Below are 26859 nucleotides of genomic sequence, written 5' to 3' on the forward strand. Positions count from 1 at the left end.
TGGTTGGATTTCGGGTTCCGCTGAATAGGTTAAGAGTCCAGTACACGCAGGAGGAGGCTACATGGGTAGCAGGAACTGTGGCGTGAACTGGGAGGTTTTTTAAGTTAGAGGGTCTCGGAAAACACAAGAAGGGCTTCTGTCACAAAGGATGCAGGCCAAACACAGGAAGAACGTAGACAAAGGAACCATAGGTATAATAGTTGTAAATTGTCGTAGCTGTGTAGGGAAAGTACCAGAGCTCCAAGCGCTAATAGAAAGCACTGATGCTCAAATCGTTATAGGCACTGAAAGTTTCTTAAAGCCGGAGATAAGTTCAGCTGAAATTTTTGCGAAGAACCTAACGTTGTTCCTGAAGGATAGGCTAAACACATTTGGCAGTGACGTTTTTGTTGCTGTTAGAAATAGTTTAGCTTGTCGCGAAATTGAAGTAGGTAGTTCCTGTGAGTTAATATGGGCAGAGATCATTCTTGGTAACCGGAATAAAATAATAATTGGATCATTTTACCGACCTCCCATTTCAGATGATACAATTGCTGAAAGGTTCAAAGAAAGCTTGAGTTTGATTTCAAATACGTGCCCGACTCATACAATTGTAATTGGTTCAAAAATTGTTCAATTCACGTATAACTGTAATTGGTGGTGACTTTAATTTACCCTCCATATGTTGGCGAAAGTACTTGTTTAATTCCGGAGGTACGCATAAAACATCATCCGAAATTGTGCTAAACGCATTCTCTGAAAATTATTTCGAGCAGTTAGTTCATGAGTCAATGTGAATTTAAAAAAAAGGGGTTGCGAAAACACACTTGACCTCTTAGCGCATCCACTGATGTGGATAATCGTGGATTAATGCCTTTAAACGATCTTCCTGTACGTGGAGAGTCACTGATGTCAAAACGACATCCTTAAAACGAGATAAACCATTTTCTTGCGGTGTTCTTTCCAAGGGGGATTACCCCCAGGCATGACGAAAATGTTTCCGACTGCCTTTGCTGCTGTCACCCCTCTATTGAACTGAAACAGAATACGTTGGAAATGTTCCGATTTCTCCACTTGGCACTCCATTTCCTAGCGTCCACAGCTCCACTCATCTCCAAAAGACAAAATGACAATATGTAAACTCAAATAACAACAGTGAAATACAAATAAAAAATAACACTCGATAAACAAACCCGTAGCAACTGGAATACCAACGTGCAGAACAAAAACCAACTGACGCACCGATCTGATATGTTGGAAGTACGGCTCCAGGAAAGGTAGAAACATAAAATAAAAAGAGTTGTGGAAGTAAATAAGGGCGTAAGAGTGGAGTGTGAGCAGCAGCAGCAGCAGGTGCGACGCTCACCTGTCAGCGCGCTGGTGGACGGTGTCGACTTCGGCGTCGAGGCAGGCGAGCGGGCAGTCGCAGTGGAGGCCGCGGCCGGGAGGCGCCCAGCGCGGCGCCTGCCGCAGCCACTGGCCGGCGCTCCGGCGCAGGCAGCCCAGGCCCGCCAGGTCGCACTCCTCCGCACCTGGCGACACGACACCACCGCACACCGCGTCACCAGCCGGCTCGCCGTACCTGTCCAGTGGGTAGCCCGCACTGCCCAACAACCGGGCTCACAGCTCAGCTACACTGGGGAGCTGAGAAGAACGCCTGCGGGAAGTGAGGCGGGGAGTGGGGAAATCTTACCCTCTCTCCCTTCCTTCTTGCGGCTGCTTACGGCCTATGATATTGGCCGTCAAAAAAATGTTGTCTTACCAGTAGACATCAATCAGTGTTTCATCATTCGCCATTTATAGACTCTCGATTTTACTATTTTAGGGTTTCCTGCCTTAGTCTGCAAAAACAGAAGTCTTACAGAATCATTTTGTTTCTCTGTCTGATAGTTTACAACTCTTTTTTCTCAGGAACGGAGAGACGTATCAACTGACCCGGTACCGCTCACTTTTTAAATTTTGTTTGAGAGGTGGCATGCCTTTACGATGCACACAGTGACTTGCCCACTTACTTTGAGCAATTCGATTTGGGGAAGTAAGGCCGAGTATTGTCATTACAAGGCTAGTATTGAGAACTCAGAAGATATGAATAATTTCCTCTCTAACTGCATGCGGTGAGAAGTTGCTATTCCTTCACACACGAACTTCCCATGCAGCTTCTCTCGTCACCTGGGTAGTCCGGTGACAGGCGGGTTCTGCTGATCTTGAAAGGGTTATGCCAACGGGTGTCAGGGAGTCGAGTGGATGCTGTCCAGACGCCGACATTGTCATAAGAGCGAGGGCGACACGCCCACAGGGGTCTGAAGGAGCGGCTGAGGGTAGAGATTCCGTTACTTCGCAGAAACTTAGTGAAAACACTTTCTGACGTGCTGCCAGCGAGGCGTGGGAATGACTTATGTTCCCAGGCAGTCTTGGCGGGCAAATTTCCGCGTTTTCTGCAAAATCATAACTGTGACTGGCTTGCTCAGGGGATAGCTCCGTGACGTAGCAAAATCGGCGCAAAAATTGGCGCCAAGTATCTCCATTGATGGAATAGTAGTGCTTCGGCAATAGAATGGAATTTTCCGTCGGTTTTCGAGTTGCTGATTGGCACGTTTAACCACGGCCACTGTCGTGGGGGCGGGAATGTTCTGTGTTCGGATTGTACGGATGCTCTTGAGTAAGTCGGCTCTCGCCTTTCGGTCGGAGTAGGTTACAAGATTGAGCTCTCGCTGCTCTGGACAGCCTGCCTTCCAGTGGGTGTCTAATATACTTTCATTTAATTGTAACTGTTTGACGAAGTTGCTGAAGTTTCGACTTCAATGTAACTTTCCAAGTACAGTTGGCAATTGAGCGTTCTGCGTACAAGCGGCCTATGTTGTCTGTCTTGAGCAGTTTTGGCTAAAGTTGACTGTATCGGGGCTACTGTGTGACTTCGCTTGTTAAAATCAATCACTGTACCATCCGTGATTGTGCAGCGAGCCTTCTTCGTCTCCCTCAGAGGCGCATTTGTGTTGCTAGAATGTCTTCAGTCTGGAACAACCAGACCAGGATAATTTGTTTCGGGCTATACTCGAGACATTATCGTCACCACGACGGGACGTCGGAGCAACCAGCCATCGCCTCCGGTATGCCAGATCTTGTCCTTGCAGTTAAGAAGACAGCTTGGTGAAGTATGTTCGCAGCACTGGCAGATTAGGGAATTTTGCGATGTGACAATCAGAGCTCAGCAGAGCGCGCCTGTTCCCGTCTTTTCTAACGTGGTCCTGTCTTGGATGTTCATTGTCTGAGTTCTCACTACTGTAGCAGCAATTAATGTTGGGTTGGCTGGGTGTCTCTCTTATGATTTGAGTTGCAAGGAATTGGCTCAACATACCACTTGGTCATAAATGTCGCAATCCAGTTTATCGACAACGTCACCTTCACAGCATTTATTTGAGTATCCAATTTAACGTATTTTAAATGTTTCATGTTTTTTGTTTATTGTTTTGAGTTTAGTCATAGTAAATCAAATTGTTATTTTGGACAGAACTTTCATTCTGTTGATCGGTAGAGTAACCCCTTCATTTCTCACTACGTTAATGAAACTTTCCTTTATCAAATTAATTTATATCAAATTAAATTATTGCAGGTGCCAAACTCTTTTCTACTCCACTCGCAGGGTCGATTACAGTCAGTTCGCGTTTCTTCTTAATCCATGTGCAACAGCAAAAGTCGGAGTTAGAAAAGTGGGGGGGGGGGGGGGGCTTTGAGCATCATTTCCATATGAAGATTGTAGAAGAATTTAGTGTTACATACACTGCTAGCCCTGGCACCTCGCATGTTTTTTGAAACCATCCACCTTCTCAGTACTCGCCGCGATGTCAGAATCGAGATCGGATTAGAGTATCTGGTCGCCGCATATCTTTGGCGAGTTGGCTTCCCGAGTGCCGCGAGGAGACAGAACGATGAAGAAGGGGCTTGTTGTGAGTGAGCTCGGGACTGTGCGTGAGGAGCGACGTCGGCGTCGGAGGCAACGCTGCTTGGTCGGTGGGCCCCGGAGAAGCAGTCGGACGGGGACTGAACGCCGTGGGCTCGAAGATGCTAGTGTGGAGGGTTGGTGTTGTCCCTTCGGCGATCATTGAATACAAGGGCTGAGAAGTGATTTCTTGTTTCTGCCTTTGGATTCCGACGAAGAATTGCGGAAAGTTTGATGTATGAGGTGAACATAATAATTCTAAAAAGGTGCACGCCGGTGGCGCGTATATCAGACTTGTGGGTGGTGTAAGCTTGGCTTCGGTACTGCAGTCTCCAGTTAGAGCGCTGCTTGGGCGGAGAGCGTCGATATCGGCATTGGCATTTATTTAGCTGCTTTAAAGTAAATGACTGTTTTGTGTCGAAGGTGGATCCAAGTGAAGGGCCGAATCATTGCTTGTCTTATTGAGAAACCTAATTCTGCCCCAGTGTGTTAAACTCTGTTATCTACAGTTATAACGAGTAATTGACAGTATCGTAGTGTCCATGAGTGAACTTTGCAGGTACTGTTAAGTGTTTGTAGTAGGAGAAAGATTGACTGCCGACCGATGTGGCCGTGCGGTTCTAGGCGCTTCAGTCTGGAACTTCGTGACCGCTACGGTCGCAGGTTCGAATCCTGCCTCGGGCATGGACGTGTGTGATGTCCTTAGGTTAGTTAGGTTTAAGTAGTTCTAAGTTCTAGGGGACTGATGACCATAGATGTTAAGTCCCATAGTGCTCAGAGCCATTTGAACCATTTCAAAGATTGACTGTTCTTACGGCTCCCCCCATCGGAGGTTCAAGTCCTCCCTCGGGCATGTGTGTGTGGGCGTGTGTATGTGTGTATGTGTGTGTGTGTGTGTGTGTGTGTGTGTGTGTGTTGTCCTTAGCATAATTTAGTTTAAGCTTAGGGACCGATGATTTCAGCAGTTTGGCCCCTTAAGACCTTACCACAAATTTCCAAAGATTAACTGTGGAGCTTTTCCGTCGGACGCTTATGAATCGTGTTAATTGCAGTTCACTTCTTATAGTATTTTACAATTTTTCTTGTCGTGGTGAAATCGCTGGTAGTATTTTCATAATTTAGCTTGGGACGTCATTCTGTAGAATGGTGTAGCCCTCCCAAGTCCCAGATATTTTCTTACTGCCTTGCTGAGGTTGCTCTGCAACAGTTGTTGATTTGTCTCTTGTCTATCTCACAGTACTGCTGTTTGGTGCGGTGTGGTATAGTCGAAGTGTTCATTAGTACCGCATCTACTCCCTCGCCCGTTTTAAGATTTTCGAACCGCATTCATATCGACGTATAATTCCAGTATGCAACTTGTGTAAGCTGGTTGCGCCCTGTTAACGTTTTGTACATAGTGCCGCATGTGATCCTGAAGGAGAGCACAGTGCACAACAGCGCATGACCACGACGAAATCAAAAGATATGTATTGTAAATTTTTTAATGGATATATCCTCTATGATTTAGAGTTGATTGGTGTTTTTTTATTTATTTTGAAAGTAAAAGATTACATACCTGGTTAATTATAACATCTATGCTTAGTTGTCATAATTCGTTGGGCGTAGTATGCATCACATGCAAGGGGGTTAATGGGATAAAGTGTTCAATGTAAGGAAAATATTTTGTAACACGGGGCGCATCGTAGTGGCTACGGGGTTTGAGTGTACGCTGACAGTAATCAGATTTTATTGCATTTAAGTTGTTTTTATTTTAAAATTGTGATCAATATTTAATTGCCTTTAGAGATCATAAGTCATATCTAGGATAATTTTGGTATTGCAATGTGGCGTTAGGATAATTAACCTTGAATTATGCAATTTGTATTTTTTTCCTTTGCTTGGAAAGGTATTTTGAGTTTTAAGCGTTGTAAATTGATTTTTAGAGCTGTTCTTTGATCGGTTAAAATAACTCGGGACCTTTCATTAACAAACTATATTGAGGGTCTTATTGTTCAGGATAACGAATCTTTACTTACTATTTTAAAATCAAGTGAATAAAGTTGTAAAATTTTGAAAGAAAAAAAAAAGGCTTTATTAGAGGAACAGTGCCTGCCCGTACTCCCCGCAACTTCCACGTATTCAAAGCACTGGCCTTCGGGGCGTTCTCTGATGTCATCCCTGGTATCTACCCCAGCTAACGCCTGCGGAGCCGTGTCAAAATGGTAGCAGAGCGTGGTTGCGATCTTTCGTGACCTGGGTAGGGGGCATTATAGGACACCCTCTCTCCAAATTCTATCAAAGCTGTTAAGAACTTGTTTCATCAGAACTTGACATAATAATAATTTATTGTTGAGAACTCGTTCTATTAGAATTTGACTAATATTAAAATTTTACGTATTAGTTTTATTAAGATTTTTGCTAATATTAAATTGTTTTCCAGGTTATAAGCCGATATGGAAGCGCGGCGTTATCTAGGTCTAGCGCTACTAAAGAGTAAACAGAATATGAAGCGCGTGTGCGCAGACAGACGGGCGAGGGAGGAGTGCCTGAATTACTGACTCAGGTAAAGGCGTCCTTGGAAAACCCGGTGGTCATTTCTCTACAAGTCATCGCTGACGTAGGAGATGTCTTGAGTTTTGAGTTTACATCGTTGTCCTCGTTGAATCAGTTCAAATGGTTCAAATGGCTCTGAGCACTATGGGACTTAACATCTTAGGTTATCAGTCCCCTAGAACTTAGAACTACTAAAACCTAACTAACCTAAGGACATCACACACATCCATCCCCGAGACAGGATTCGAACCTGCGGCCGTAGCAGTCGCGCGGTTCCGGATTGAAGCGCCTAGAACCGCTTGGCCACCGCGGCCGGCCGTTGAATCAGCAGGCTGAGATTTTTGAGAATGTTGCACCGCCTTGCCGGCCGCGGTGTGCGGTTCTAGGCGCTGCAGTCCGGAACCGCGCGACTGCTACGGTCACAGGTTCGAATCCTGCCTCGGGCATGGATGTGTGTGATGTCCTTAGGTTGGTTAGGTTACACACATCCATGCCTGAGGCAGGATACGATCCTACGACCGTAGCAGTCGCGCGGTTCCGAACAAGCATTATTAGTGGGTGCAGGGGGATAATGAACCCTTGACTAAATTAATCGAAAGTGTGCGAACATCCAGCCTGGCTCTTGAGCTACAGGTGTCGGAAACATTTTGGGGGGAGTTAGACCCGTAGACAGGTCGCGGATGACGTTTGCCAAGAAACCTACCACTTTGGGCGAACTTAGTGTATTAGCATCAGAAACTGAGAAGCTGTCGTACGCTGACAGTCAGCGAGTGAGCCCTCAAATTAGGGGTCGACAACAGAATTATTGTTCACTCCAGGGCGACGTGGCGCGACCGATAATTTGCAAATCAAAAGTATGTTATCGTTGTCGCCAGGAAGGTCATCTTGTGCGCGACTGACCATATGATCGGAAGAAGTAAAATAATAGTTGAAGGTGTAGGAAGGAGGGTAGAAATACGCAGGTTAGGATTCCCAAGCGTTTTCGCCGAATAGTGGGAGTTACGGGCACCCAAGTTGCCTTTCGTGTGCGCCCAGCTGAATCACGAACCGGCTGTGCTCTGCTGGTTTCGGGTAGTACCATATCAGCACTGGACTATCAGTGGCTTTGGAATTTCGCACATTATGTCGCTTGGGTCCCCTGTGTCAGTCGTTCTAGGTTTGTCCCTCGGTCAACGGATAATAGTTGGAGATAGTGGGCGAGTGTTCGGCTAGTGTGGGCATAGGAAATTTTACTTGGTCGTTTCGATTCGTTCTTTGGTATACTTCGTCCGACCCTGTGTTCGCGCGCGACCGCATATGGTAGTCTTCAGTCTAACTATTGTCGCGCTGGAGGGCACTAGAAAACACGCAACCGTAAATCTCACTGTCGGTCCCAGAGAGGCTTAACCGCTTGTTGTCGCTCCTCATAAAGGTTTTACTTACTCTTTTATCGACTGAGATGCAGTAACTGTGACCTCACATGCCGCAGCATAATTTATTAATACAGAGACTCTGTAATACGCTGAAACGCACATCGAAAACTAAAAATAAGCGGTGGGTACCCATTCTTTTCGTATAACAAAAGAAAGTCACATCTGAGGTGTGACACTAAAACGTGAAGTGCCCTTGTGTGTCTCTTTACAGCTTTAAGAAAAGTTCTTTCCACGTATCGACTGAAAATTGTTAAGGCGCCTATGAATCCCGTGTATCAAATCCACTGTGCTACTACCCGGGGTTTGTGTGAAGATCATTCAAAATCTACAGAGTGCTCACGGGAAACCTTGAGGGACCTACACACCTATAGCTTATCTATATAGTTATCCGCCCAAGCCAGTATCTTTACGATTACCTGACCTGAAGATATTTAGGTTACATTTAATTTTCCCCTTAGATCCATTGTGAGTTCTCTCAGATCTGGTGATCCGTTCAGTGTTAGTACGATAATGTGACAATACCTGAGCCGGCCGCGGTGGTCTCGCGGTTCTAGGCGCGCAGTCCGGAACCGCGCGACTGCTACGGTCGCAGGTTCGAATCCTGCCTCGGGCCTGGATGTGTGTGATGTCCTTAGGTTAGTTAGGTTTAAGTAGTTCTAAGTTCTAGGGGACTGATGACCACAGATGTTAAGTCCCATAGTGCTCAGAACCATTTGAACCATTTGACAAGGCGTGACAGAAAAATAATAGCCGCTTATTTCTGCATACTTACAGCTGTGTTAGTTCTCTGACTGTTTCAGAAAAGCGAATGGAACGTCGTTTATTTTCTTCACTAAGCTCTTTGAATCTTGTCCGTCTCCAGAACATTGTACGCCCTGCTTTTTCTTTTTTTTTTTACACTGTTAGAATGTGAGTATCAAAGTTCACGGAGATACAGGTAGCCGTCAATAAGAGCTAAAAGCTCATGTTTTTTCATGGATGTCGTGAGGACAAGGGATTGAGATTCAGATGACTTGGGACGACAAGACCCTGCGAGCTATACAATTACCGGAGAGAACTGCGCAGTTTATCGTCACGGAATTGCGTGCACGAGAACGGGCTGCCTGAACTGCGCAGTTGTATCTGGTGTTTTGACGATTTATCGGACAGATATGGCGTCAGGTGCGATAAACTGAAGGTGTATATACGTTGCACCGTAGTCACGTGGCTTTGGGGGTGACATATGTCGGGGACAAAAATTCTGTTCTGTGCATCTGAATGTCCACACCACGGCTATTCTTACTCAGGCACGGCATTTTCTTAGAAGTAATGAGCCGAATTCGCCACAAAATGTACATTAAAAAAATATTTTTCAATTATGTGTTGTAGAACATAAATTATCAGGAAGTACTTAGAATATTTTTCACATGTCAATAGTGGGTTCCATGTGGTTCCCAAGTAGTGCAGCTACCGTAAACCATAAAATTACCAAATATGCAGCAACCAGTCGCAAAATCATGTTTTATTTATTCACTTTTGCAAATCGATTTCAACTGATTAACAGCCATCATCGGTGCTTTCAACCAGTATGTGACCTGAGTAGTAATATTGTCTTAAGCAGTGGTCAAACATAAAGTCACTTTATGTTTGACCTCTGCTTAAGACAGTACTACTACTCAGGGCACATACTGGTTGAAAGCACCGACGATGGCTGTTAATCAGTTGAAATCGATTTGCAAAAGTGAATAAATAAAACATGATTTTGCGACTGGTTACTGCATATTTGGTAATTTTTCACATGGATTTGAACAATGACGGTTATCCAGAATGAAATTTCGTTTACATGACAGTTATCTTTTTTAATGAGATATGGTGAAAGCGTTTTCTCTGAAACAATAGCAGAAAAATAGTATTTGTAATACACACTGCTCTGCAAAACTTAAGGATGAGACAATTAAAGTAACATAACGTATTAACGACTCCATGGAAATGAATGGCCGGCCGCTGTGGCCGAGCCGTTCTACGCGCTTCAGTCCGGAACCGCGCTGCTGCTACGGTCACAGGTTCGAATCCTGACACAGGCATGGATGTGTGTGATGTCCTTAGGTTAGTTAGGTTTAAGTAGTTCTAAGTCTAGAGGACTGATGACCTCAGATGCTAAGTCTCATAGTGCTCAGAGCCATTTGAACCATTTTTAGGAAATGAATGAAAATATGGGAGCATATTGCCAGTTGCCCGTCACATGGCGTGAGGCTAGTGTGACTATAGCGCCAAATGGGGCTGGCTCCGCAACTCAAAGCAGTTGAAGGATCAGGAAAAGTAACGCGAACGCACGCGAGCGCTTGTGTGTGTGTGTGTGTGTGTGTGTGTGTGGGTGTGTGTGTGTGTGTGTGTGCGTGTGTGTGTCAGTGTCAGTCATCGAACATTTATGGTGTACTGTGGTGATGTTCTCTTTACATGTTACGGAACCAACATTTGGATAGGTTCACATGGGGTTTAATCATCGAGAAATAATTTAGAAACAAGTGCAGTACTTTTAAAATTGTACGTTTTTGAGTCTGTATGGATGACTACAACCAACGCGGTCATGATAGGTTCAAATAGCTCTGAGCACTATGGGACTTAACATCTGAGGTCATCAGTCCCTAGAACTTAGAACTATTTAAACCTAACTAACCTAAGGACATCACACACATCCATGCCCGAGGCAGGATTCGAACCTGTGACTGTAGCAGCAGCGCGGTTGCGGACTGAAGTGCCTAGAACAGCTCGGCCACTCTGGCCGGCTATGTTTACTAGGCATTTTTTTTTCTTGCTTTGGTCCATACCACCAAGTCTGACATTTTTTCGGTGGAGTTTTGGTCCACTCTATATACAGGCAACATTCTATACCAGTGATCGACTTCTGTAATATTCCACGGTTGGTCCACTGTGCACCTTTTTCCAAAGCTGTTTCACAGAGAAGACCGCACTGCATTTCCTTCTCTAAACACTCGCACAAACGAAAAAATGGCTGACATTGAAATAAGTGTCCAAGGAATAGAAAAGCACCTGAAATCACTCAACAGAGGAAAGTCCACTGGACATGACGGGATACCAATTCGATTCTACACAGAGTACATAAACGAACTTGCCCCCCTTCTAACAGCCGTGTACCGCAAGTCTCTAGAGGAACGGAAGGTTCCAAATGATTGGAAAAGAGCACAGGTAGTCCCAGTCGTCAAGACGGGTTGTCGAGCAGATTCGCAAAACTATAGACCTATATCTCTGACGTCGTTCTGTTGTAGAATTTTAGAACATGTTTTTTGCTCGCGTATCATGTTGTTTCTGGAAACCCAGAATCTACTCTGTAGGAATCAACATGGATTCCGGAAACAGCGATCGTGTGAGACCGAACTCGCTTTATTTGTTCATGAGACCCAGAAAATATTAGATACAGGCTCCCAGGTAGATGCCATTTTCCTTGACTTCCGGAAGGTTTTTGATACAGTTCCGCACTGTCGCCTGATAAACAAAGTAAGAGCCTACGGAATATCAGACCAGCTGTGTGTCTGGATTGAAGAGTTTTTAGCAAACAGAACACAGCATGTTGTTGTCAATGGGGAGACGTCTACAGACGTTAAAGTAACCTCTGGCGTGCCACAGGGGAGTGTTATGGGACCATTGCTTTTCACAATATATGTAAATGACCTAGTAGATAGTGTCGGAAGTTCCATGCGGCTTTTCGCGGATGATGCTGTAGTAAACAGAGAGGTTGCTGCATTAGAAAATTGCTACGAAATGCAGGAAGATCTGCAGCGGATAGGCACTTGGAGCAGGGAGTGGCAACTGACCCTTAACATAGACAAATGTAATGTATTGCGAATACATAGAAAGAAGGATCCTTTAATGTATGATTATATGATAGCGGAACAAACACTGGTAGCAGTTACTTCTGTAAAATATCTGGGAGTGTGCGTGCGGAACGATTTGAAGTGGAATGATCATATAAAATTAATTGTTGGTAAGGCGGGTACCAGGTTGAGATTCATTGAGAGAGTCCTTAGAAAATGTAGTCCATCGACAAAGGAGGTGGCTTACAAAACCCTCGTTCGACCAATACTTAGTATTGCTCATCATTGTGGGATCCGTACCAGGTCGGGTTGACGGAGCAGATAGAGAAGATCCAAAGAAGAGCGGCGCGTTTCGTCACAGGGTTACTTGGTAAGCGTGATAGCGTTACGGAGATGTTTAGCAAACTGAAGTGGCAGACTCTGCAAGAGAGGCGCTCTGCATCGCGGTGTAGCTTGCTGTGCAGGTTTCGAGAGGGTGCGTTTCTGGATGAGGTATCGAGTATATTGCTTCCCCTTACTTATACCTCCCGAGGAGACCAGGAATGTAAAATTAGAGAGATTAGAGCGCGCACGGAGGCTTTCCGGCAGTCATTCTTCCCGCGAACCATACGCGACTGGAACAGGAAAGGGAGGTAATGACAGTGGCACGTAAACTACCGTCAGCCACACACCGTTGGGTGGCTTGTGGAGTATAAATGTAGATGTAGATGTAGGTTCGAGTCCTCCCTCAGGCATGGGTGTGTGTGCTTGTCCTTAGGATAATTTAGGTTAAGTAGTGTGTAAGCTTAGGGACTGATGACCTTAACAGTTAAGTCCAATAAGATTTCACACACAGTTTTTTGTACTATTCCATGTCTGAATATCAATATCCGTGCATTGGAGGAAGAAGATAAAAGATTAAACGTAGCAATATTAGTACAGATAATAATGTTTTTAAATCTTCGTCAGTGTTCTAATCTGAGAGGTTAAATTACACCATTGACTAATTACTTATATATGTGAATAAAACGGAGAAACAAATGGTTTTACGGAATGTAAATGACATTACGTGTTTTATTATTCTCAGTTTCTAACAAGGTCGTTGCTTGCTATTGGTGTTAACTTTAATAAAGTATGTTTTTTGAAAAAAGATATTGTTGATTGAGACGTATTTTCATGTGTTTTGCAATCTGTGCGTTACAGAGAACTACCAAAGCACCTTTTTAAGACATAGTTGAAGAGGAGAAAAAGAAAAATTGTAAGGACTCTTCGTCACTGGAGAATTGGAAGATATTCGCAACCATTCCCGTGGACGGCAGGTGGCGAGAAACACTATTGAGAAAATTTAGGGAACCGGTATTTCAAGCTGCTTGCCGAACGATTCTACTGTCGCCAACATACATTGCCTGTAAGGACCACTAAGATAAGATTCGAATAAGTATGGCTCTACGGATGCATACAGACAGTTGTTTTTCCCTCGGTCTGTTCGCGAGTGGAACAGGAAACGAAATTACAAGTTGTGGTACAGGGTACCCTACGTCACACACCGTACGGTGGCTTGCGGAATACCTACGTAGATGCAACTGTACTGAAAACGAACTGTCGCTGTCGCTTCTCAGTGTAGGTGACAAGGTACGGTATACGAGCGTGTTGGAGCGTTCTTGTGTGGAGTGGCGCACCTGGGAGCCGGGGCGTGAGCGGCGGCGTGCAGTTGCAGAGTTGGAACAGGCGGTGCGCGCGGCAGCTGGCGACGCAGGCGCCCCGCGAGTAGACGGGGTACAGCGCCGGCGGCCAGTCAGCGAGTTCGCCGGGCAGGCGGCAGCCGCGCCGCGCCGCGCCCATCCTACCCACGGCCGGCTCGAAGCGCGCCTCGCGCACCCGCACCATGTGAAGGTGGCGCACGCCGCGGGCCGGCACCACCGCGCGCGCCATCGTCGTCGTCAGGTGCGGCACCTCGTCCCGAGGGTGCACGAACATCTGCCATTTTTAAACATATTGTGAAATGCCAGATACAGGAGCTTCGTCGTTCCCCTTGGCCATTAAAATTGCTAGACCAAGAAGAAATGCAGATGATAAACGGGTATTCATTGGACAAATATATTATACTAGAACTGACATGTGATTACATTTGCACGCAATTTGGGTGCATAGATCCTGAGAAATCAGTACCCAGAACAGCCACCTCTGGCCGTAATAACAGCCTTGATACGCCTGGGCATTGAGTCAAACAGAGCTTGGATGGTGTGTACAGGTACAGCTGCCCATCCAGATTCAACACGATACCACAGCTCATCAAGAGTAGTGACTGGCGTATTGTGACGAGCCAGTTGCTCAGCCACCATTGAACAGACGTTTTCAGTTGGTGAGAGATCTGGAGAAAGTGCTGGCCAGGGCAGCAGTATCCAGAAAGCCCCGTACAGGACCTGCAACATGCGGTCGTGCATTATCCTGCTGAAATGTAGGAATCCGCAGGGATCGAATGAAGGGTAGAGCCACTGGTCGTAACACATCTGAGATAAAACGTCCACTGTTCAAAGTGCCGTAAATGCGAACAAGAGGTGACCGAGACGGGTACCCAATGGCACCCCATACAATCACGCTGGGTGATACGCCAGTATGGCGATGACGAATACACGCTTCCAATGTGCGTTCACCGCGATGTCGCCAAACACGGATGCGACCATCATGATGCTGTAAACAGAACCTGGATTCATCCGAAAAAATGACGTTTTGCCATTCGTACACCCAGGTTCGTCGTTGAGTACACCATCGCAGGCGCTCCTGTCTGTGACGCAGCGTCAAGGTTAACCGCAGTCATGGTCTCCGAGCTGACAGTCCATGCTGCTGCAAACGTCGTCGAACTGTTCGTGCAGATGGCTGTTGTCTTGCAAACGTCCCCATCTGTTGACTCAGGGATCGAGACGTGGCTGCACGACCCGATACAGCCATGCGTATAAGATGCCTGTCATCTCGACTGCTACTGATACCAGGCCGTTGGAATCCAGCACGGCGTTCCGTATTACCCTCCTGAACCGACCGATTCCATATTCTGCTAACAGTCATTGGATCTCGACCAAAGCGAGCAGCAATGTCGCGATACGATAAACCGCAATCGCGATAGGCTACAATCCGACCTTTATCAAAGGCGGAAATGTGATGGTACGCATTTCTCCTCTTTACACGAGGCATCACAACAACGTTTCACCAGGCAACGCCGGTCAACTGCTGTTTGTGTATGAGAAATCGGTTGGAAACATTCCTCATGTCAACAAGTTGTAGGTGTCGCCACCGGCGCCAACTTTGTGTGAATGCTCTGAAAAGCTAATCATTTGCATATCACAGCATCTTCTTCCTGTCGGTTAAATTTGGCGTCTGTAGCACGTCGTCTTCGTGGTGTAGCAATTTTAATGACCAGTAGTGCACACGACAGAAGACAGAGTATGGATGTCAATCACTGAGCAACAGTCACTCACAATTTCGTGAAATTGTAAGTAGGCTGTTTATATTTTCTTGTTGGCAACGTTAAGTAGGCTGTTTAGGTTTTTTCATTGGTAACGCCACCTCTGTATGAAAATCACTGGCTGTGCTGTGGGCAGTCTGTGGCTGCATTGCATTGTTGTAATACTCGCCATTGTAGTGTTGGGCAGCGGCAGCTGGATGTGAACAGCGCGTAGCGTTGCGCAGTTGGAGGTGAGCCGCCAGCAGTGGTGGATGTGGGGAGAGAGATGGCGGAGATTTGTAATTTGTCATGAACTGCTATATTTATATATGATGATATCAAGGTAAATACATTGTTTGTTCTCTATTAATATCTTTCATTTGCTAACTATCCCTATCAGTAGTTAGTGCCTTTAGTAGTTTGAATCTTTTATTTAGCTGGCAGTAGTGGCGCTTGCTGTATTGCAGTAGTGGGAGAAACGAAGATTATTGTGAGGTAAGTGATTTAGTGATTTGTGAAAGGTATAGTTTAATGTTAGTCAGGGCCATTCTTTTGTAGGGATTTTTGAAAGTCAGATTGCGTTGCGCTAAAAATATTGTGTGTCAGTATAAGCACAGTCGTGCATAAATAGTACAAAAGGGGACGTTTCATATGTCGACCCTTAGCCTAGGATACCTCACTGGAATCTTCTGATTTTTTTCTTGTAGTTTGTGTAATTAGTGTAGATTTTGTTTATTGCTAGCGCGTAATTATAGAGAGAATTTCCTTTGTAGTTGCAGTCTTTCATTGTGGTACAGTAAAACAGTTGTAGCATGCATGCAGTTTTACACCAAGTATTTCTCAGCAGCGCGTGCAATTAACTAGATATTTTTTCAGTGTTATGTTAATGTGTTCTCTTATTTTTGCTCTTCAAATTGTGCTTTTCTGTGTTGTCGTGTGAAATATTGTGACAATAATGGCGTGTGAAAAACGTAATACTAGGCTCCAAAGTAAACTGAGAAATGACAGTGAAGACGAAAGCAGTGTGTTAGCGCCGCAGAGTAATGAATTAACAGACATTCAAAGTAGTAATTTGGTAACTGTGCATAGGGAAATGGAGCGGGCGGCAAACAATGGCGTGGACAGTGAAACAATTAGTGAAGAGGGACGCATTATCGAACGATCGGTCGGCAACAGCTCGCCTCAGGAATCCGAAATGACAGGAAACAATCTCGCAAATACTGTAGATTCAGGTTTTGGTTCCTCACCGTTTTCTCAAATAAGTCAAGACACATTTTCTGCTTGTCAAAATGTGAATGTTGCCGGTGCAAATTCACTGCCGAAAAGCACTGAGGAACATGTTCCAGACACCAGTGCATTGTTATTACAATTAATACAGCAAATGGGACAAACACAGCAAAAGCTTCAAAAGTTAGACACAATGGAACAAAATCTTCGAAAGTTAGACACAGTGGAACAAAATCTCAAAAAGTTAGACACAGTGGAACAAAATCTTAAAAAAATTAGACTCATTGGAACAAACTCTTGAACAAACACGTGAAGACTTAACTACTGAGTTACATAACATTGAATCGAAATGTCAAAAAGTCTGTAATGACGTAAAAACACAAATTTGTGAGCATTTTCAACCTATTTTTTCGCGGCATGAAAATGCATTACAGAATCACGAAGCAGCCATAAAAGAACTGCAAATTATTGTTCATGAAAATCATGAGACCTTGCAAGCTAAATTTGACTCAGTTGCATCTACCGATTCGGTTACGCAACTTGCAAAAACTCAGGATAACTTAAAGGACCCAGTAGATTCGATTTCAACACAAATGGACACTCTGAAACTTGGTTCAGAAAAACACACTGAGGAAATGTGTTCATTATCAGAGAAAGTAGTTGAACTTTCGGATCAGCTAAATAATTTATCTACGAAGGTAGATGACAATCTGAATGACGCAAAACCGGTAGTCTTTAATGACACAGAACAGAGCGAACAAATTAGGAAACTGAAACAAAATCTGAATCAAATTGATACGCAACACCAAAGAGAAATCCGGGAAGTACAAGATCAGCTGACACAGGTAATACAAGAATTACCTATTTCAGAAGACACTCGCGCTCCAACACGGGAAGAGGAACTTAGAAATACGCAAAAGCCACAAAATAATAACACAGGGCATTTGGGTAATTATGAAAGAAATTGGCAAGGTACACCGAATTTTGAGATGGAACCGCCGACACGACGTAACTATGACCGAGATGCTACTCGCCGACACGATGATTTTGACTATAAGCTCTTCATTACTACACGTAAATTCAAAACGTTTAAGAATTCTGCCAACGACATTCATCCACAAGCGTGGCTCCATCAATTCTCTCATTGTTTCCCTCCCAACTGGTCATTGGAGCACAGGTTAGAATTTATGTGTGGCTACTTAGAGAATGAACCAGGTGTAAGAATGCGATCGGTCATTCACGATTGTCACAGTGAAGGAGATTTTTATCATGCCTTCCTCTCAGCGTATTGGTCTCAAGCTACACAAGACCGTGTAAAACATAGCATCATGATGATGAAACACTTTGAACAATCTGAATTTTCCAGTCTTGTCAAATATTTTGAAGACATGTTGCATAAGAATCAATATCTTTCAAACCCATACAGCCCCTCAGAACTCATCCGCATTTGCTTACTCAAATTGCCTGAACATTTACGACATATTATTTTAGCAGGACGTTGCAAAGATGACATTGAAGCATTTCAGGGTATGTTACAAGAACTGGAAATTGACACTGACAATCGGGGAACGCGGAAACAGGAGCACAACAATTACAGGTCACATCTGTCACAATTCCACGATGAAAGAAATAATAACTGGACACGACAAGGCTATTCTCACAACACATATCGTGACCAAAACAGACACCACCCGTATGACAACCGTTGGCAGAGTAGTAATAATTACAGGGAAAGATCACCTCTCCGCAGTAATGACTATCACAGAGACAATCAGAGAAACAGACAATATGGGAACCAAAATAATTATTATCAAGGGAGACAGAATAACTTCAGACGCAACGGTCCAGCGCGCAGTTACGATTCAGGGAGAAATTCTCCACCACGTGACCGACAAGAAAGATACTATCAAATCTACCGACATGACGACAGACGATATGATCGTAACGACAGACCTGAATTGCATCAGAACTGGCGAGATTTAAACAGAGCAGAGCACTCTCGTCACGATGAATTTGTAGAAGTTAGGTCTCCAAATCCCAATAACGACGCGCGCCAACAAAGAGACAATAGGCAATGACTCACTCAGCTGGCAGCCACAATACGTACTTATGAAACTGACGACGCAGCTGCCGTAGCTAGTAATTACGTAAAAATGGAAGACATTAGGGACATCTTACTCCAAGAACACGACGTAAAACATAACAACATTGCATATCCTGTGATTCACATTACAGTAAATGACGTAAAATTTACGGCAGTACTTGACTCTAGCAGTCCCATTTCAGTAATCAGTGAAACAGCCTTTAGCAAGTGCAACAAATCGAACGATTGCCCCACACTTCCGTTACGTAAGCTTAAATTGCAAGGTGCAATCTTTGGAAAAAGTGTAGATGTACGCCAACAAACCAACCTAGAATTCTTTTGTCAAAGCCACAGCTTCTCTATGAACTTTCTTATTGTTCCATTATTGTCGACGGAAATTATACTGGGAGTAGACTTTTTAAATGAATACAAAGCAATCTTAAGCTTTCACGATGCTGAAATAAGTTTAGAAAAAGAAGGTAAGTCAGTAGCTTTGAAATTTGAAGATTGGCTCTCAAACCATGACGAGGAAATTAATCGGCTTTACCTTCTGTTAGACAACAGTTCGGAATTTTCGACGGAACTTGACACTAACAATCACTCTGCAAGTACTGACAGGGATGACATCGACGGCATATTTGAAAGTAATGAGTTAATTCAGAATAAAATTCAAGCAATTGAGAATTGTAATGACACTGATAGGCAGGACCTTTTTGAAATTTTACAAGCACATTCCACAGTTTTTACTCACAAAACAGGAACAATCAAGGGATTTCAATACCAATTTCGTGTTCGTGAGCATACTAAATTTTGTGTTAGACCATACATAATTCCAGCACATTATAGGGACCGTGTTAGAACAGAAATACAATCTATGCTTGACGAGGGCATTATTGAGCCTGCAGTAAGCTCATACAACAATCCGTTACATGTTGTTGAGAAGAAAAATGGATCGATCAGACTTGTCTTAGATTCGAGACAAATCAATACTATCATTATTCCTGAAACAGACAGGCCGCAGACGATGGAAGAACTTCTTCAAAATTTTAATGGTGTAAAAGTGTTGTCTTCCATTGATCTCAGATCCAGCTTTTATCAGATCGAACTTCATCCAGAATGCAGAAAATACACAGCTTTCCTTTGTTTCGGCGTTTGTTATCAGTTTCGGAAACTTCCCTTTGGTTTGAACATTTCTTCAGCAGCATTCATTCGCGGGCTAAATTCCATATTACCTGAGTTCTTAAAACGTCACATCACCTTATATGTGGACGATATTCTAATAGCAGAAGCTTCATGGGAACTACATAATCGCATCCTCAACAGTTTGTTACGTATTTTTGCAGAATCTGGAATTACAGTTAACTTGGAAAAGTCTGAATTCGGTAGGTCAAAGGTGAAGTTTTTGGGACATATTATTTCTTCTGAAGGCATTCAGCCGGATCCTGAAAAGTTAGAAGCAATCAGAGCCATTCCAGTTCCATCCACAAAAAGACAAGTCCGCAGTTTTCTAGGTCTCGTAAATTTTTACCGTCGTTTTCTGAATATGCAAATTCTTGTTACACCAAAACTTTGTTCTCTCACTGGAAAAAATACTATTTGGAACTGGGACGAACAAGCACAGTTGGAATTCAATTCTTTGAAAGAATCGCTACTTAACGCGCCAATACTAGCTCATCCAGATCTGTCACAAGATTTCTGCCTTAGCACGGATTCTTCTAAAGTCGGTCTTGGTGCCCATTTATTTCAAGAAGCCATAGAAAATGACACTACCGTTCAGAAAACCATTGCTTTTGCTAGCCGAGTGCTAACAAAATCTGAAAAAAATTATTCCGTTACTGAATTAGAAGCTTTAGCTATCGTTTGGGCATTTAACAAATTCCGTTTCTTTCTTTCTGGTAAGCACGTAAAAGTATACAGTGATCATCGTGCATTACAATTTCTTATGTCTTCAAAATTAAATCATGACAGGTTAAAACGTTGGGCATTGTTTCTGCAAGAATTCCGCTTCACAATAGTCTACATTCCCGGCAAGGAGAACATTGTTGTGGACGCACTGTCACGCGCACCGGCTGGGCTTGAGAAAAGTAACACAGAAGGCAACCTCGAGAAAAATTTCAGTATTCTTTACATTCAGAAAGTCGCCTTTGAAAACTTCATCACCACATCTTTAAAGGACATTGCTCATGAACAAGATAAAGATCCGATTTGGAAAGACATCAAGAGCAAATGGCATGAAAAGACACACACACAGATTCGGCATTATTATCTGGTTAGAAACAACATACTCTTCAAACGCTGCACTGTTGATGACAAGCTATGGGTACTTTGCATTCCAGACGATTTTGTTAATAAGCTCATTTGGTACATTCATTTCAGCTACGCACATATTGGTCCACGAAAATGTTATCATATTCTTCGAACGACTTGTTATTTTAACAATATGGAAAAAAGAATTCGAAGAGTCTTGTCTATTTGTAAACTTTGTCAAAAGGCGAAACCATCTACTATCTCCCATAGTGCTCCGCTGTTTCCTATCATTCCTTCTAAATTAAAAGAATTTGCTGCTGTTGATCTCTTGGGACCGCTTGTCAGAACATCTAATGGATTTTCGTACGTTCTAGTCGCTGTTGAACTTACTTCAAAATTTGTTTCTTTCACACCGTTACGTAAAGCCACTGGACGGTCTGTATCCAACGCCTTTGTTAAAAATTTCTTACGTGAAGTTGGACACGTTAGCAAAGTCATTTCAGATAACGGACCGCAATTCAGATCTGCTGTTTGGTCACGCATGCTTCGCAACCATAAAATCAAACCTGTTTTTATTTCATTGTACTCACCACATTGTAACCCGTCTGAACGGATTATGAAAGAAATCAATAAGCTTTGCAGACTTTATTGTCACAGAAAGCATCAGCATTGGGACAGATATTTACACTTATTTCAAAATGTGCTGAATGAAATGCCTCATGATTCCACTGCTTTACCACCTACTCTTGTACTAAAGAATGAAGAACCACCGAACAGAATCAGAGAGCTTGTACCTTTCCCAAATACACGTAAACTTCGACACAAAGACATAATTGATTTGGCTCTTAAAAATATAAAATCTGCAGCAGACAAAAGGAGAAAACTACACGGTAAAGCAAATGCAAAGAAATTGTATATTGGTCAGAAAGTTCTCATTAAAGCTCATTCATTGTCACATAAGAAGAAACACTTGAGTCACAAATTCTTTCTAGTTTACAATGGACCTTACAGAATCCGACGTATACCACATGATAATTGTGTTGAAGTTGAAACTCTGCGTACTAGGAAGAGTAAAGGTTTACACCACATTTCACATGTAAAATCATTTATTTACAGATAATCTGTCTTTTAACTTTGTCTTTGCCATAAAACGTTTCACTTCACGTTACTAGTATGCTTTAGAAACTGTTACCATGCAACAATGTTTGAAGTTAAATATCCAGCCAAGAACCAAGAGAAATTATTTAAACAGAATTTACGAATGCATTGTTATTGTGGACAGACGACACAGTGTTATTGTGTGTGTGCATTCTTGCTTGTTAGTTGCACGATTAGAACATTTACCAGTACTGCTAATGAGATTTTAATGCAACATTTTGGTTTACTTGAAAATACATTCCGGATTTAAAGTACTTTCTGTGAGATACCAGATGAGACAATAGTTAGTTTATGTGACAGCTACACGATTTTATCACGACGCTACTAATGAGTGACAATTTACAATGTTGATTTTGCGGTGTTTCTGTTTTATATCTGCACAGTTTTTCTGTATTATTCTGGAAAGTAAAACATGTTTTAGTAGTAACTTTTATGGTATAGCTACAAGGAGACAGCCTTTTCTGTAGCACAACAATACGTTACAGCACAGTACTTTCTTCATCACGGCAATAAGCGTAATAAGTATGATATCTATACGCAAAGCATTTCACTTTGTTTATCATGAGGTCAGTACATTGACTTCTGCAGAACTTAGCTTTGGGGGACGATAACTACGACACTTCCACAGAGATTATCTTACAGCAAGACGCATGTTTAGCGCTATAGGACACGTATTTGAGTGATCAATTTTGTACTAAAAACATTTATTTTCAAAGATATTTGAAACACAATGATACAAAGTTTTTCCGTGATACATTTCATTCCATTGCAATAATCTGTAGCACCTGAGGGTATAATTACATTAATCCTCAGGGGGGTACATGCTTACTTTGTGTACCATTTGTGTGGCAACCACAAGGAACCCTAGCTAATATGGTATTTGCTTATACAACTTTACACATCGGTACCATATTTCTCTAACACACAATTTACACAGCTATCTGATCATTTAACTGAGAGAGACAAACATTTATTTTTACTATATCAGTGACAGATGTTTACGTAATTACACAGTTGGATAACTTCACACTTATGAAACTGTATTTTGTCTGTACTTTGTAAACTGTTCATATTTTTTCGGAACCATTGTGATACTATGAGAGCTTTGAATGATGTATTTGGTAAAGGGATTATGATTTTTAAAGTACGTTTGAGGCAGATGACACTTTTGACATGAGCAGAGAATTTTTTTAATTATTGGAGGAAGCTACGACGATTTTGAGATTTGACTGAGGTGTTATGATGTTATTTTTACGACGACGATGTGTATTATGCTGCTGAGGTATGTTTACGATTAATAGGCTGAGGCTATATGAGTTATTTGATTATGCTTCATATTTATAATGACGAAATATTGACGAGTGTCGATGGATACGTATATGTGTAATAAGGTAAGGAGTAATGAATAATGGGTAGGGACTCTTGACTTGTGAAAAAGGATGTTGGAAACCAAGAATCGTACTTTAAGAGTTATGACATGTGTGAATCATGTGTGAATGTATCACAATGCTGGCGAAAATTTTTTGGACACTGTTATATTCATAAGGTTTTGTTTCTACAGATTTGCAACGCTAATTCTTGACCTGTGAAATATTTTTATGTAAGACTGTCACTGTAGCGGAAACTGGTCTCGTAAATATTTCCGTAAGAAAGTTAAGTGACCACCTGCACGTAATGCGTCGTGGGCACGCAGCTGTGTCAAACATCTGGAGAACAAGCCATTAGTGTGAGTGCCTTGTCAGAAGCACAGGTAGAAAAAAAAAGAAAGGGAAGGCCATTGTCCGCGCTACTGACATCTCCTTGTTGAAAGCATACTGTGGAGCTCGTAATTTACGATATTTACTGAAATGCCTAATGAAATGACGAGAAATATTTTTACATCTGCACACCTGATTATGACAAGCGTCTTTCTACGAGAGTTGAGAGAGTTTCTACTAACTTATGAAATGTCACATGACTACTGAATGATATTTTTATACTTTGCTTTTTGTAGTTGCTTATTTCATTTGACATCTGGTTTCCAGCTGTGTTGCAGCATTGCTTTTATAAAATAAAATGCATTTGCTAATGTGAACACTTTCTGTCAACAGATCTATTAAATAATTATTTTATGATCCACATTCTTTAAAAAAGGAGCACTTGGAAAGGAAAGAACAATAAGAAGGAACTAGTAACAGTAAAACATAATTTTCTTTTCAATTAGATGGTAATATTTTTTTTACAATAAGTTGTTGTGGTGCACCACTTTAATTACATAGACATTAAGATGGGAATATACATTTCCCTTATCTGCATTGTTGTTTAGTGTAATATTTTTTCTGCTTGCGCTATGTCATGTTTAGGTATAAGTTGCTGCTGTTTGCCAGGCATAGTGTTATTGAATTTGACTTTTGCTAATTTATACTATAGCTATCTTTGCAATTTTCCATTTTTTTATTGCTGTTTATAATAATTGTTTTACATGCTGCTGCATTGCCTCGTCCCTTAGTTTAGCATCTGAGCTCAGTAGATTTAAGTTAGCTTAAGAGGGGGTAGACTATATGAGAAACTGACTATGGAGAATAGGTAAAGAATGCATTGCGAAGTTATATAAAAAGGATTTGGGCCCAAATGAGTATTGTACAATCAGAAATAATTATTTTGAAAGAAATATGAACAGAATACAGAAATCATACTTGGATAAGATTTTTTTGGTGGAAGCAAAGGTTGAAATAAGACGAAAGATCTATGGAATGAAGTTTTGGGATGGACTGCAGTACCAAATGTTACACTGAAAACGAACCCTGTCCTTTCCTTTTGTGTTATCCCAGTACGTGTTTGTGTACCCTTGTGTATTTGTTTTCTTCCTGTCTCTGTGCAGTTTCATAGAATTTTTTTCTCTTTTAATATTAAACTACATTCACTATGATGAGGAATACTGTTATCCTCAAATATAATTGGCATTAATAATATGTTATTTACTTTGTGAAGATGTTAGAGATTATTCATTCTGTTTAAATGCTCATGTGTGAAGTTGATGTTTCAATAATTATTCTGATCTATGTATGTACTCATGTCATAATTCCTGTAACACTGACGTATATGTCTATTTCTATTCTTTTGTAAAGCCCCTATTACTACAAATGTTATCTATATTATTATGTTTTTAATGATGTGTTTTGTACCTTTGTTATTGTATTCTTATGTTATAAAATTGTAATTGTCACCAGTTCATGATATTATTAACTTGTTAGTTACATTTCACTGCACACGTTTCTGTTGGTCATAGTATATGGACAATATGTGAGAAGTAGGGACTGATAGTGTTTGCACGTGTGTTAATGATTCAGCAAGGGACTGGATAACAGCATTGCTGGTTCTAAGGACAATTTCAAAAACTTTGTGAGTGCACAAGTGGTGGTTTATGGACTTGCTACATTATCCGCAAGACTCTTCAATGGTGATTGTGCACCTGCACAGTCACAACAGATGGCTGCTGGCTATCTCTACAAGGACTACAGTGGGTCTACACCTTTGCTGACTCACCAGTACCATTATTTCTACAAGGACTGCAGTGGGTCTGCACCTCTGGTGGCCCACGGTAACGCCACCTCTGTATGAAAATCACTGGCTGTGCTGTGGGCAGTCTGTGGCTGCTTTGCATTGTTGTAATACTCGCCATTGTAGTGTTGGGCAGCGGCAGCTGGATGTGAACAGCGCGTAGCGTTGCGCAGTTGGAGGTGAGCCGCCAGCAGTGGTGGATGTGGGGAGAGAGATGGCGGAGATTTGTAATTTGTCATGAACTGCTATATTTATATATGATGATATCAAGGTAAATACATTGTTTGTTCTCTATTAATATCTTTCATTTGCTAACTATCCCTATCAGTAGTTAGTGCCTTTAGTAGTTTGAATCTTTTATTTAGCTGGCAGTAGTGGCGCTTGCTGTATTGCAGTAGTGGGAGAAACGAAGATTATTGTGAGGTAAGTGATTTAGTGATTTGTGAAAGGTATAGTTTAATGTTAGTCAGGGCCATTCTTTTGAAGGGATTTTTGAAAGTCAGATTGCGTTGCGCTAAAAATATTGTGTGTCAGTATAAGCACAGTCGTGCATAAATAGTACAAAAGGGGACGTTTCAAAATCTGTGTACTTCATGGTTATATTAGTGGTTCTATATCATTTCTGCTCAGGGCCGTATTTAGGATCGAGAGATCCCTAGCCGGAAACTCTCCGCAAGTGAAAAAGAGAGATAACGAGAGGGATTTATGTGTATATGATAAATCCCTTCCCTCGGAAATGTCCTTCCGTCATACCTCTTCTGTGTTACCACATATGACGTGTCACTCATCTCGTTTGTACAGGCGAGGTGCCTAATTTCTTCCACCGCCCTGAGGGGAATGCATAAATTCTGAATCATGTTCACCAACCTGCAGTCTTCTGTACTCGTTGTCCTGTGCGCAGAAAGCAGTACGTAGGTCGTGATTCAGTTGTCTTGAAGCAGTAATAAACTGTTAGCGAAGAACTGGTATTGTATAAATAACTAAATTTTGAATTGGTTTGTTTAAACGGGATGGCACTCGCTTTTTGTTAGAATACGAGAAACTGCACAATTATAGTCCACTTTATGACTCAAAAATAATTTGCATTCTTCACAATTTTACAGGAGTAAACAAAATAATGAAATTAATGTTTGCATGGTTACTATCAAACTAGTTCTCAGTTCCATGTCCAGAAACCAGAGATTGCTAATTAAGTTCTTAACCAATACCGACTGCTGCAGACAACATGTCTGTCCTCCGAGACTGCCCATCGAGATCTGATCTGACAGCCGAACCACGACGCTCACCATCCAAGTTAGGCGCCGACCGAAGATCTCCGAAGTGCTTCTTCTGCCTTTTCGTTTAGCGGTTGTTTGTTATTCTCCTGGTAATTAACACTATTGAAATAATGGAACGATAGCCTGCTATTGAGACATGCTTTTGTATGAAACGCAAATAAATTCACTGTTTAGTTTCTCTAATATTAATAATAGTAGTTTATCATTTTGGCGCGCTATTCCGAACACAGTAGCCAA

The 26859-nt window shown here is 42.3% G+C and overlaps 1 protein-coding gene across 1 annotated transcript in view; it reads right to left on the reverse strand.

The window, feature by feature from the left end:
* LOC126439219 (uncharacterized) overlaps positions 1-26859 on the reverse strand; it is a 172129-nt gene that overhangs the window by 58326 nt on the left and 86944 nt on the right. Inside the window, exons 6-8 of the mRNA XM_050090558.1 lie at positions 13331-13628; positions 7871-7949; positions 1346-1582 (exon numbers count right to left, since the gene is read on the reverse strand). Coding sequence (XP_049946515.1) covers positions 1346-1582; positions 7871-7949; positions 13331-13628 — 614 coding nt within the window. The remainder of the gene's footprint in view (positions 1-1345; positions 1583-7870; positions 7950-13330; positions 13629-26859) is intronic.

Source organism: Schistocerca serialis, chromosome 1 (assembly GCF_023864345.2).
Source record: "Schistocerca serialis cubense isolate TAMUIC-IGC-003099 chromosome 1, iqSchSeri2.2, whole genome shotgun sequence".
NCBI lineage: Eukaryota > Metazoa > Arthropoda > Insecta > Orthoptera > Acrididae > Schistocerca > Schistocerca serialis.